This window comes from Harmonia axyridis, chromosome 3, assembly GCF_914767665.1.
Source record: "Harmonia axyridis chromosome 3, icHarAxyr1.1, whole genome shotgun sequence".
NCBI lineage: Eukaryota > Metazoa > Arthropoda > Insecta > Coleoptera > Coccinellidae > Harmonia > Harmonia axyridis.
The window spans coordinates 62,186,380-62,200,301 of record NC_059503.1 but is presented as its reverse complement, the minus strand read 5'-3'; the positions used below and the strand labels follow the sequence as shown (position 1 = coordinate 62,200,301).

At 33.3% G+C, this 13,922-nt stretch overlaps 3 protein-coding genes across 5 annotated transcripts in view; 2 read left to right on the top strand and 1 right to left on the bottom strand.

Annotated features, from left to right (window-relative positions):
• The window catches only part of LOC123674752 (glucose dehydrogenase [FAD, quinone]-like), a 31,473-nt gene extending 21,634 nt beyond the window's left edge, over nt 1-9,839 (top strand). For all 3 annotated transcript variants that reach the window (XM_045609815.1, XM_045609816.1, XM_045609817.1), the window contains exons 2-3: nt 868-1,129; nt 7,355-9,839. In XM_045609815.1, coding sequence (XP_045465771.1) covers nt 868-1,129; nt 7,355-8,949 — 1,857 coding nt within the window. In that variant the 3' untranslated portion in view covers nt 8,950-9,839. The remainder of the gene's footprint in view (nt 1-867; nt 1,130-7,354) is intronic.
• LOC123674766 (flotillin-2) overlaps nt 1-13,922 on the bottom strand; it is a 374,288-nt gene that overhangs the window by 266,517 nt on the left and 93,849 nt on the right. The window lies entirely within an intron of this gene.
• On the top strand, nt 12,080-13,840 carry LOC123674770. Its single transcript, XM_045609845.1, has 4 exons — nt 12,080-12,179; nt 12,265-12,455; nt 12,920-13,084; nt 13,596-13,840. The coding sequence occupies exons 1-4, from the start codon at nt 12,171-12,173 to the stop codon at nt 13,738-13,740; spliced, it is 510 nt and encodes a 169-aa protein (XP_045465801.1). The 5' UTR covers nt 12,080-12,170; the 3' UTR covers nt 13,741-13,840.

Here is a 13,922-nt window from a genome sequence, read left to right as displayed (position 1 = left end):
TTTCTGTGGGGCTATGTAAAGTCATTGGTCTATGCGGATAAGCCACAAGCCCTTGACTATTTGGAAGACAACATTCGCCGTGTTGTTGCCGATATACGGCCACAAATGTTGGAAAAAGTCATCGAAAATTGGACGTTCAGATTGGACTACATCCGAGCCAGCCGTGGCGGTCATATGCCAGAAATCATATTCAAAATGTAATGCTACAAGATTATCTTGCGTATTAATAAAATTCATGTCAATCGAATAATCCATCGTTGTTTTATTGCAATTTGAAGTTCTATAGCTCTAAAAAAAACACCCTTTATTAGGTGAACAGCAGCGGTCCTATCACCGATCCTTGAGGAACTCCGGCTTCTATTTCTCTGATCGTTGACCTGGTACTATCGGTATTCACCCTAAATTTTTTATTTGTCGGGTACGATTTGATTATTCACTTAAGTTTGGTTGGAAATTTCATCAACTTCATTTTGTATATCAGACTTTGATGCCACATTTTATCAGTTATTTTTAATTTTTTCTTACTAATTGGGGAGAGTGTGTGACAATTTGTAAAGTCTTGAAATATTTCAGCCTCTAAGAAATGAACTACAATAAATGACCTGGGTCAAGTCAAGGATGGACATTACAGGGAGAGGTTTAGGCAAAATAACCGTTTTTTTCAAAATCTAGTAGAATTTCATTTCTACCCAAAAAAAGTAAAGCAATCTGATGTCCGAGAAAAATCTATTCAATGAGTGTACTTTATTTCTGAAAGTAAAGATAACTACTATTTCTGACGATAAAACATAAATTACATAAACGAACAATTCAAAATAAAATGAACAATGGACAATGGTTCAAATCTCAGAATATTTTCCTTTTCAGGATAAGATGACGCTGATACATCCCATTTGGCTCAGTCTTGTGGTGGCAACATGGGCGTCAATGGCTCATCAGCAATCAGTGCTGGAAGGTGTGATCAAGCTGGTAATGGAGGGTGAGAATCAAGCAAATACGGAGCCGGATGACACACAAAAACTTTACGATGAATACGATTTTGTGGTTGTCGGAGCTGGTACAGCTGGATGTGTGATAGCCAATAGATTATCAGAAAATCCGGATTGGAATATCCTTCTCATAGAAGCAGGTACTTTAAGTATTGTCAATTTTTAAGAACATACCGAGTGACAAGATTTTAATATTCAGTAAGATCGCGACAGCATACCAAATGGCTGTACCTACAATAAAGCACTCAACTGCCAAATCAGTCTTTTCTGGTAAATAACAAAACATATCAATTTGATATCAGTCAATGAAGGTGAAATTAGACTGTTAGGGCTCCATTCGTGGTTTATTTCCTCACTCAAGACTGATGTAAGTTAGTTTTCTGTCATTGGAATAATAATATATTTTCATGATAACAACTTTCAAAATATTCAAAAATTCACTGAAATACTTTTTTAATCTATGATGGTACTAATAAGAATTTTTTTTCCTAAGTGAAGACGAAAAAGGAGGTATATTGACAATGTACTGTGATGAATATTTATTAACGATTTTCACATAAGCTTAGTATTCATTTATGCAGTATCAAATAACAAATATGTATTAATTTTTAATTATAAGTGAATGACCTAAATGTTAACATATAAGCAGACCAATTAGCAATTAGGAATACATGTTACTAAAATGGAAATTACCACATATTTTCATTAGGAACAAATGTAAGAATTTTCTGTGTAATGGAAGAGATTCCGACGCACAGCGACAGTAGACCAGACAATTCTTTATTAGATTTTTAGACTGTACACATTGCAAAACGTGAATTGTGAAAATTCCATGGGAGTGGAAAATTATTTATCTTGAGCGATTGCAAAGGTTTATTATTTCAACTAATGAAGCAATTTATTCGATTTATTAGGATTTAGAGAATCTTTTATTTGAAATATTTATAATACGGAAATTTAGTGTTGAAAATAATTTTTTGAGAGAGGGATGAAGTTACCTCCAGCACTTCACTTTGGGTGCAACCCCTTATATAAATTTCTGATCCCGCCATGAATGGCTTATAATAGAAAAGTAATAGAATGATACTTCAGAGAAAATCGAGCAAGTATACGAAGCAGAATAATCAAAACCTTTACAACAGCACAAGGAGCATTTTTCTAATAACCACAAGTTAAACCTAGAAAAATTGCAAAGAAGAGCCCCTACATGGAAGACATTTCAATAAGGTGAACCAGGATCATGTCGACTTTGCTGTGTCCAACTATTGGTTCACATCAGGTGGAATGTATTCAGAAACGAAAGTTTTTCTTCTAGTCATCCAAGATCAAAGTCTGAAAAAGAGCCATAAGTAATACAAGTACCAACCGTAAACCATCGTTGAGAATGAAAACTTTAAACTGTCATGGAATCGTAAGGTTCTCACTGATAAAATATTTCCCCACAATAAATCAGATGTATTTTTAGTCGATAAACACCAGAAAACAGCAATACTCATTGATTTTAGTCGCAAATAACAACATGAGTCAACAGGAGGTCGAAAAAATGTTAAAAATATAAGGACCTCAAATTTCAGATAAAGCGCCAGTGGGGTATTATTTCAACGGAAACTATCCCGATTATCATCTCCACAATTGCAATAGTACCAAAAAAATCTGTCTTCTTGGGCACATTCAATTCGATCGGATTCATAATCACAGAAACATTAGAATATTTTTCGATTTTCTGCTTGAATTTCGAGTATTTCTGATAACTCTATAAATACGTAATTTTTCAGGATACTTGAAATGTTTTTTCTATTTTGTATGTACAATGTAAATTCTCAACCTGATTTTCTAATCATGGAAATATCGGTTTTCGTTTTTCAATATTCTTCTTGAATTTTCTACGATTCTGATGAGGTGGAATTTTGTAAGGAATATTGTTATCTTATATCAACATTAAAATTCTCAACTCAGTCTGTTTAGCCATTATAAAGAAAATATTTGAGTAGTTTTTTTCCATATCCTTCTTGAAATCTATGGTTTCCTTGGCGCCATCATAAAATTTTTTACGTTCAACTGCAAATTTAATTTCGGAAATGCAGTTTTGAAATAAACTGAAAGAAAAAACTCAAACGACCACATATTTACGGAATAAACCCATTAATAAACTCAACCTTAAATTAGCTCATAAAATACTCAACCAGTTCATAAAATTATATGATATCAGGGCCGTCACTAGGGGGTATATAGGATAGGAAATAGTTTAGGGTGCCAAAATTCAGGGGATGCATTTCAACCTTGATCAACAAAAAACCTATGTGTAGAAATTCAAAGTACCGAATGAAAATGTAATTCAGTCAGAAACAACAGGATGGAATGCATACAAATTTAATATAACAAAAAAAAGCAATCTCTCTCATACTGGATTTTTAAGACTTAGTGATGCTAAAACTCAAGCACTCATCAGGCTTGTCGGCGTTCTCTATTATAAAATTTGTCGAATTTTATTCCGCTTTTGGGGTGGCCCGCTTGAATAATGTTTCAGGAATAATTTTGATTTTCAATTCTCCAAACACTTTGTTCATTCGTCAGGAGAACACAAAATATTGGAAAAACGATTTTATTCCACCCTTTCCACCTCATCATTCTGAAGAAATATAAGAAGAAGAAGGGTTTTCATTTCATATACCACAATCAATAAATGTAATATTTTTTATCATGCAAAATGATTGTTATTATATCTTACCTTTTCAATTGACCTTTGGATTTTAGGTCTTCGAATTAAGTTAATGGAAGTAAGCTCAATAATTTTTTATTTTTCAAGCATTTTTTCGTCCCCTACGATGTAAGTCATGTAGAGTAGAGGGCAGATTTGTAAATTTACCCAAGTGTTCCACAAATAATTTTTTGAATAATTACGAAAAAAAATGATGAAAATCGGGGAGTATTTTTTAGGATTTGTTACTTAAGGAAACACGATTAAATTTTGAAAAATTTACGATAATGCGAGAAATATGGTGGGAAAAGATCAAGGTTTATTTTTTCTTGCCAATCCCAAAATGAATTTTTTATACAGGCTTCAAATTGGTGTTTTTTCGGTAATGAATAAATTCCTTATATTAATTCATCTCTCGGTAAAAACCCAAATTACCCAATATTAATTTTTTGCATTCTGCTGAGTTGACTTCTATTAGAGCGGTAGTTTGGCTAGCGACGGCTCTGTATGATATACCCATTTGAAAATATTCGGTACAAACTACAAAGACAAGAAGGTTCCACATCAGGTAAATAATTAGTCACATCATAATTGCCTAAACTTTCAGAGTGTTCAGATTATGTTCAGAAAAAAAATGATAATGATTCATTAATCTTTATAGCTTGGACAAAAAAAGACTTGAACTTAAACACTCGAGAAGTAAGTAACCAATTTTTCGGCAGCTTATCCCACAATATTTCCTGGTGTTAGAACGACGCAGAATAGATAATAAATTTATACCATTCACCTTGAATTGGGCAGAGTCAACATCCTTTCAACATAATAGTTCTTCGACTATCCTTCTTAATAAATCTTTAATTATCTGCCCGGTTTTTATCTTCTCCATTTCAATTTGTAGTTTTTGAACGCTCATTTCCCGAACAGAGCGATATTGCATTTTTTTTAGATGGCATTTCTGTCATGATAGGGTCTACCTGCCGTAAACACGTTAACTCTCAAACGGAGAAAGCAAGACTCAAAATTTTCATGGAATTTCGGTATCTCGAATGCCAATTGGTTGATGGTCAGCGTCCAGTGAATATGACCTTTTGACATTTTGTTTTCCTGATAATTTCAAAACTTCATATTCTACATATTCAAGCTGAAATTATAATTACAATATATCCTTATAAATTTATAAGAGCAATAACAATTTGGATATTCTTGCGCAATTTCATGTCGATATATTCTCCAAAATCAGAAAGAATTCCAGAAAGACATCGAAAAAATATTTCCGTGACAAAAAATCCATTTTTTGCGGAAAAACTCTCAAAGTTGCCCTCATCATACAAGAATATTATTACTCAACTAACCAGAAATTTCTTATCCTGCATTTACAATTTTGCCGATGAATCATCTGAATAAAAATAATGAGAATTGGAAAATAATAAATGCATCCTTGAAAGATATGACTTTACTCTTCGAGGTAATGCATCAAATCATTCCACAGTCGAATTTTCTTATTTCGGATTGAATCAATCTCTTCAAAAATTAATATCACAAAATTTTTCAAGAAAAATCCATCTACCTTTAACCTTCTTGCAACAAAGTTCGACACTCTCGGTAAATAACGAATAAAATTCTGAACCAATAAGTTATAGGTATTCTCTAGTTTGGAGGATTATCATATCTCGAAATTCTGGTTAAACTTCATCAATGAATTGAGCTAATTCATTGATGAAGTTTCCGTAGACATAAAATTTGAGTGAAATATAATGGATATATGTACATATATCATTATTTCGCAGATTATTTCCACATTTCAGTTCATCTTAATATTTCTCAATTATTAGGAAAACAAAATTTCATATGAACAATGAAACGTATTTTGATTTGATTTGAAATAGGAAACTGTTCATCTTCAGTGATTTAGAGTCAATTTGAATGAGTTATTGGCGTTGTTTGGAGTTCCACAGGGATCCATTCGAAAGCCTCTGTTATTTATGTCAATGATAAATGACCTGAAATTGTTTCTGTACTGCCTATTCCAATCATATATACATGATGGTTTCGCCGTGTTGTTTCCGAGGTTGCTTCCACCCAGGATTTCTGGGATCTTTCTCTTTTCCATAGAATCTACTCTCTTCTTTTTCTGTTAGACCCATTCTCCAGAGATGTTTCCTGGGGCGACAATGCCCTATGAGGAATCCACAAATATATAGTGAGGAGATATAGTATATTCTTGCCAAGATTTAGATACGTCTTAAATTTTGCAGTGTCAACGTTTCGAAGACTTTGGTATAACTGGAGAAACTTTTTAGAATGATCTTACCCAGGAAGATTTCACCATTGTTTCTCTTTCGATTTTTCCTTCTCCTGAAACACTTGGTTCTGTGTCAATGAAAGGATTGTGTGCTCCTTTTCTCAAGCAAGTGTGTTGGTCATTTCATTTCCTTCTATTCCCTAGTGACTTGGAACCCAGACTAAAAAGACCTTGTTATTTTTGCCTATTCACTATGAGTACTCATTTTGGATTCAATTGTGGATATAAAGGTTTTTTTTTTGGAGCTATAGAACTTTGAATTTCAATAAAACAACGATGGATTATTCGTTTGACATGAATTTTATTTATCCACAAGATAATCTTGTGGCTTTACATTTAAAATATGATTTCTGGCATATGACCGCCACGGCTGGCTCGGATGTAGTCCAATCTGGACGTCCAACTTTCGATTACGTTTTCCACATTTGTGGCCGTATATCGGCAATAACACGGCGAATGTTGTCTTCCAAATGGTCAAGGGTTTATTGCTTATCCGCATAGACCAATGACTTTACATAGCCCCACAGGAAGTAGTCTAGCGATGTTAAATCACAAGATCTTGGAGGCCAATTAACAGGTCCAAAACGTGAAATCAGGCGGTCGCCAAACATGTCTTTCAATAAATCGATTGTGGCACGAGCTTTGTGACATGTTGCGCCGTCTTGTTGGAACAACAGCTCCTGGACATCATGGTTGTTCAATTCAGGAATGAAAAAGTTAGTAATCATGGCTCTATACCGATCACCATTGACTATAATGTTCTGGCCATTATCGTTTTTGAAGAAGCTTGAATAATGCTGAATAAAAATAAAGAGTATTTCACTGGAATATATTTGGTAACCTATACCCAATAACTCAATATATATTGTTTTTGAAGAAGTACAGACCAATGATTTCACCAGCCCATAAAGCGCACCGAAGAGTCAGTTTTTCTCGATGTAACGGTGTTTCGACATACACTTGAGGATTAGCTTCACTCCAGATGCGGCAGTTTTGTTTGTTGATGTAGCCATTCAACCAGAAGTGCGCTTCATCGCTAAACAAAATAAAATGGACGTAGTGCGCGATACGTATTCCGCACAGAACCATTATTTTCGAAATAAAATTGCACTATTTGCAAGCGTTGTTCAGGCGTGAGTCTATTCATGTTGAATTGCCAAACCAAACTGAGAATAAATCACTTGACAGCTGTTAAATCGGTCTCCATCTTGAACAGTAATGCCAACTTAAAGTTAAATACCTCGAAAAAAAAAACACCCTATATAATTAATTCATTATTAATTCAGAGTAACCATTATTGCTTATCGACACTATATCCGCAGTGATAATAAAATCCAAATGAAAATAATAATTTTCTTCTTTCAGGCCGTCCAGAGAACTACGTTATGGACCTCCCAATTCTAGCCAATTATCTACAATTCACGGAATCCAATTGGAAATACAAAACGGAACCCAGCGACAAATATTGCATGGGACTGGACAACAAACAGTGCAATTGGCCTAGAGGTAAAGTGATCGGAGGGTCGAGCGTCTTGAACTATATGATTTACACCAGAGGCAACCGCAAAGACTACGATCACTGGTCTGACCTTGGCAACACTGGATGGTCGTTCGAAGATATCCTACCCTACTTCAAAAAGATCGAGAACTTCACCATCGACGAGTACAAGAATTCACCCTATCATAGCGATAATGGTTACCTAGCAGTAAGCTATCCCCCATACCGAAGCAAGATAGCCGACGCCATAATAGAAGCATCTCAAGAAGCAGGTTTTCCCTACGTCGACTACAACGGGCCAAAACAAATTGGAGTTTCCCAGCTTCAAGTCAGTATGAGAGATGGCGTGAGAGAAAGTTCAAGCAGGGCCTATTTACACCCCATTAGAAACCGTCCAAATCTTCATGTCAAAAAATACTCCATGGTCAGCAAAATCCTCATCGACCCTAGCACCAAACAAACCTATGGCGTGGAATTTGAAAGGTTGGGTAAAAGGTACATCATCCGAGCCAAGAAAGAAGTCATAGTATCAGCAGGTGCTATAAACTCACCGCAGCTCCTCATGTTAAGCGGCATAGGCCCTAAGAAACATTTATCAGAGCTTGGAATACCGGTATTGAAGAACTCCAGGGTTGGTTTCAATCTCATGGACCATATCGCTCTTGGCGGACTGACATTCTTGATCGACAAGCCATACTCCCTTACTTTGGACAGAATGATTACCGTGGAGAACCTCAGAATGTATTTCAACTACCACAAAGGCCCTATGTCTATACCAGGAGGGTGTGAAGTTTTACTGTTCACCGATTTCGAACGTCCTGGTGATCTGGATGGATATCCAGACATGGAACTGTTATTCCAAGGTGGTTCTTTAGTGTCAGATCCTCTTTTATATAAAGACTTCGGTATAACTGAAGAAATTTTCGATGAAGTTTACAAGCCGATAAAAAACCTCGATTCCTTTATGGTTTTTCCTATGCTACTGAGACCGAAGAGTGCAGGAAGAATTATGTTGAAATCTAGGAGTCATAAAACGAAGCCTATGATCTTTCCCAATTATTTCGCTGACAAACAGGATGTAGACACCATAATAAAAGGTTTGAGATTGTCTATCAACATTACCAAACAACCTGCATTACAGAAATTAGGAGCCAGACTCCATACAATTCCTATGCCTGGCTGTAAACAATACTCGTTCGGGACCGATGAGTATTTCGAATGTATGGCTAGACATTTGACATTTACAATTTACCATCAAAGTGGTACTTGCAAAATGGGACCACCGTCAGATAAAAAAGCTGTAGTAGATCCCAGACTGAGGGTGTATGGTATTGGAGGTCTGAGGGTTATAGATGCGTCGATTATGCCGAAGATACCAGCAGCTCATACCAATTCTCCAACTTTCATGATTGCAGAAAAGGGTGCCGACATGATAAAAGAAGATTGGGGATTTAAACTGTAGATTAAAAAAAAAATTCTGTGATAAGACTTGAAAAGCGCTGATAAATATTAGAATAATTGCCACATTTTCGTCATAATTAGGGTGAAATCGAATTATGTTTATAAGCAGCATTAATATTAATATTTATTGGTGTAGAAAACGTTTATAGTGCACCTGAAGAAAGTTGTGATAGTAGACTAAATTAGAGATTAAATGGTATTCATTTACGGATTTTACATATATATTTTTAGTATTCTCCGTGTAGAAATAATTGACATTTGGGTTTTCTAATATGTAGGGCAGAAAAGAACATTCTAATTAGAATCTAACATATTCTTGAAAAAGACACATCGAATTACATGTGTCTTTTTACCTTCAATAGTGGTTAGGTTAGGTAGTGGGTACTCACAACATTGAAATAAACTCGTTATCAAAATGTCAATTGTTTCCAGACGGAACATTTGTATATGTGTCGCTTTCATTAAAATCAATGTATACTTGAACTATATCGAATGAAAGTATTAGCTTCATGACTTTTTAGAATGAAGAAATATGTGCTCGATGAATAATTGCGAAAGAATAATGTTAAGGAGATAATTTTTTATATAGTAGTTTTTATAGCATCTTGAAACGATTCGAACAAAACTGTTCAAGTCTTCAAATAATAAGCAGCTTAAACGTTATCTGTTAATTTAAGAGATCGTTGAAAAAATAAACTCCCTGAGCAGCCTCTGCATTCCAATGTGACAGTGAACCTTGAAAGATATATTAGATTCTAGCATATAATTTCTTTAATTGATTCCCAAAATATCAGTCATGAATGAATTATGAATTGTATAAAAATGAACTTGAACATAAATAAATAAATGTTAAAGTTCGTGATGTAAAGGGCGATAAGAAACAATGTAAAAACATGAAATACATTTGAACTGTGCAAAGAATTAAAGAATGACAAAAATCGAGTAGTATGTAACTAGTATTTAGTGGTAACAGATGTCAGATATTTGTCGAAATTTTAAACGGAAATCGTGATTAAAAACTAACCGAAAAAATGAACGAAACCGTTGAAAATATTCGTATTATTTCCAAATTTTCAAAATCGCAAAATACGATACAAATTAATAATCAGAATCATTTCATGGAATAGACCTTTTGCAGAATTTTAGTTTCTAATTTTCAATAATAAGCTTTTGAAATAGTTTAGCGCAAAAAAAACATTATTAACTAATCCTAAACATAAAAATCGATTGCCATATCACTTTGAAACCGATCCATGAATATGAAAGAATGAAACGAAAATTAATATCCTAAGGTCAGTTCAAATTTACATTCCACAACTTAGGATAATATCTCAAGGACGAGAGTTTTTTTGTAAACTCCTCCCAAAAAAGGTTCATGTAAATTACAGTGAATTTTTTTTAGATGAACCATACCTGGAATATTTCGACAGTCTAATTTCAACTCTCATAGGTCAACCACGAACATTACAGGTTTTCCACCATTTTGAACATTTATTTTCATCATTTTTTATTCTGAATTGAGCACCCAAAAATGGGTACTCTGATATGATCAGAAATCGTACCTTCAAAGGTAATACAAAACTGACCACAATCAATAGAAACTTATGCTTTGAAAACAAGGTAGGTATGACATATTTTCATAAAATGGATACCGTGTATATTATTCGATTTAGGGTTAGTGACCACAAAATTCCATTGATAAGAGAAAATAATTTCATTGTGATTATTGGTGGATGCGCTCCTTTCTTCATTCGATCTCGAGTTGTGCAAAAATAAATATGGATCTAGGATTAAAAAATAGAATAGATTATAAAGAATAGTACTCTCTACCCATAGGAAGAAGAATATGAAATCACTAACTAATAAATAATTAATGCTCGAGAATGGTATCCTATGAAGTTTTTTTTCAACAGCTCAATGATCAACTCTACTCACTCGAGACAGCCACAGAATGAAGAAATGATCGCATCCACCAATAATCAAGTTGATCCTTATTGCTCCAGAATCCGATCTAATGAGTGTAAACTATTATTTCTTCAAAAACATTATCAGAGAATAAAACAATTTATCTTTTATTCTCCTCAAAGTTTTAATTGTTATAATTTTACGTCTTGAATTGAACAAAAACTTGTTATATGTGAATGGGAAATCAATTTTAGATTTCACGAATTCAAATATGCGGTGATTTTGGAATATTTTTCAAATTGTTAAGTAGTCTAAGTGTCTTGTCAGAACTTTTTGACATTGAGTAACCTACTTGAAGAGAAACACGAAGTGAATTCACACTAGAATTAGCTATAATTCTTTCAGTTTAGTAACTAAAATAAGTAAAGAAATAATATGATTGAGAATTTTTTTGTCCGCTGCATGTACTAATCAATTGAAACACGTGGCGCCCCCTATGTTTACACTGACTAAACCGTTCGACAGAACTCTTCATTAATTTCTTCAATATTATAAAAATATTTCCTCTATCGACCAAATCAGCCAAGTTGGCAACAACATATTTATCTATACAAATCAAAATAGTGAAAACTTCCAAACTCTCCGAAAAATTCCTTTCAATTGGTTTCTAGGGGTAATTGGAAGAAACTAAATTACCTACAACTCATCTATCGAAAAAGTTCATATATCAAAATCGTAAAAAAATTACTGGTGGATATAGAATGCTAGTGAACAAATTTGACGTTGTTCAGATAAAAATCCGAATTTGCTTCCGGTGGCAAATTGATTTCGAAAATATGAATATTTAATCGTATTCAAAGGACAACAAATCAATTTTATGAGAACATATAACATGATTGGTATACGAATTTGAACCAGTGCGAAAGCTCCTAACTTCAAGTCAAGCTTTTCTCATTTTCATCGAAAGAAAAATTTTGTACTAGTTCATTTTTATCGATGAACATTGAACAATATCCAGTTCATAAAGAAAATAATCATTCCGATATCAATGATATAACATGATAGTTTCATATACCTAATCATTATTGAACATCAGTATCAATCTGGACAACTATCTTCTACTTATATTCTTTTTCCACAAAGGGAATCCAGAGAAATAATTAGGAATTGATAATTTCGATAATGATATTCGAAAGTTCTCAAAAAACAAGTTACATACCACAAAAGAATATAAATGATGGACAATACATCGATACCTCTAGTATTATTCTATCGACATCATACTAAAAATAATTCTATTCAAATAACTATCACAACATGAAACTGGTGAGTAATCGAAAAATGAAGAATATTATGTCAAATTGTTAAATCTAATTAAGTTTTTATAATTATGCTATGTTTTTCTCTCCAGATTGTGTTTACAAGTATATTAGTGATGGTACAATGTTTACCACAAATTTCCAATCCAAGATGGCATAAAAATTTACAACTCGAAGATAACGATTCTGAGAATAAAGTGCAAAATGTTAATTTGCCTGCTACTCGTAATTCACCCTTAAAAGTTCCAACAGAATCAGAACTTGAACAAAATAAAAACGCTCAGTAAGTACGCACAGAATATTATTTGTCTGAAAACAAAAAATTTCATTTTTTTATCTTTTTTGATTTACACAAATTATTGTTATAAAATTTCCAATCGTTACTTCAACATAGCGACACCAAATTATGGGAGACGGACATTCAAATCTTTCATTTCATTGAAATTTACAATTAAAAAAAAATGTCATGTTTCCGTGAACTCGATACCTCACCAAAAATTCTTCCATCGTGGATATTCTTACATTTTAGCATATATTCCATTTTGCCTACATATCATTGCGTTTTTCAAAATATATTTGTGGAGTTTTTCTTAGATGGATATTCACATGAAGCACACTGAAAAATCAAAAAAAAATAACATTTTCATCAGTAATAATAATGAAATTTGAAGTGGAAATAAACTCATCAAATTCGTCAAGATGTTACAAATCATTGATATTCTCACGTGAAACATATTATTTTTTCAGTTATTCTTTTAACACCAAAATCGACGACAAAATCAACGATCAGACCCAGCAAAGGAGTGAAGTAAGAAAGGGCTTAAAAGTTGAGGGTTCCTATAGCTATAGTGATGGTTATTTCAAGAGGACCTATGAATATGTAGCAGATGATAAAGGATACAGAATAGTAAGGTGAGAAAAGATTTAATTCATTACAATATCATACTATTTTGTTTTTTTATGTTGATACTCTTATTTTATTGTTGTTGATTTAAGATCAGACATAAAAAAAGAAATTTGGTATTGTCATGTTGAAAATTGGTTAAAAATTCCAGGGGAAATTCATAGTTATATAGGAAAATAATAATTATTCAGTTGGACTGTAATAATAAGGATACTAAGAAAGTATTGTGAGAAATATAATGAAAAGTAGTGGGGTGAATAAAAAAATGCTTAGAAGTTTTTTAGGATTGATTGAATTGATTGATTGATTGAAGAGGAGATAAATGAAGTAGATATTGATTTGAAGCGATATGTTGCATACACTTTCACCTTGCGCTATCTGATTGAGAGTGAGTTAAGTTAAATATGATCGAGCATTTACTACATCTATGGAAAATAGGTGTACAGATTATCTAAATGTGTTTTTGCAACGAATCTAGAAATTAATTTTTTGATTTTTTAACTAAATTGTACTTTACAGGTCTGAAGTGGTACCATTGCAAGGTCCGAATGTCGACCTTCAGGGAACAGCCTCTGTAGACGCTGCAGCCCACGGAACCCAATTGTCTTACAAAGTGAAAAGTGTACCAGCTGTTGGTCCCAAGATAGTAGAGAAATTTGAATGAAGTCATAAGCAGTTATTCTAGGATAAGATATCTTGAAGATCATTTATGAATCGTTCACAATATCATTCATTTACTTGTTGAAATAAATTTCAATCCTTAATTTGTATCAGATTTCAGTCCTGTTTCGAATTGAATTTTTCGAAAATCGTAAAAGTACTTCCTTCAAAATAATTTCCTCAACA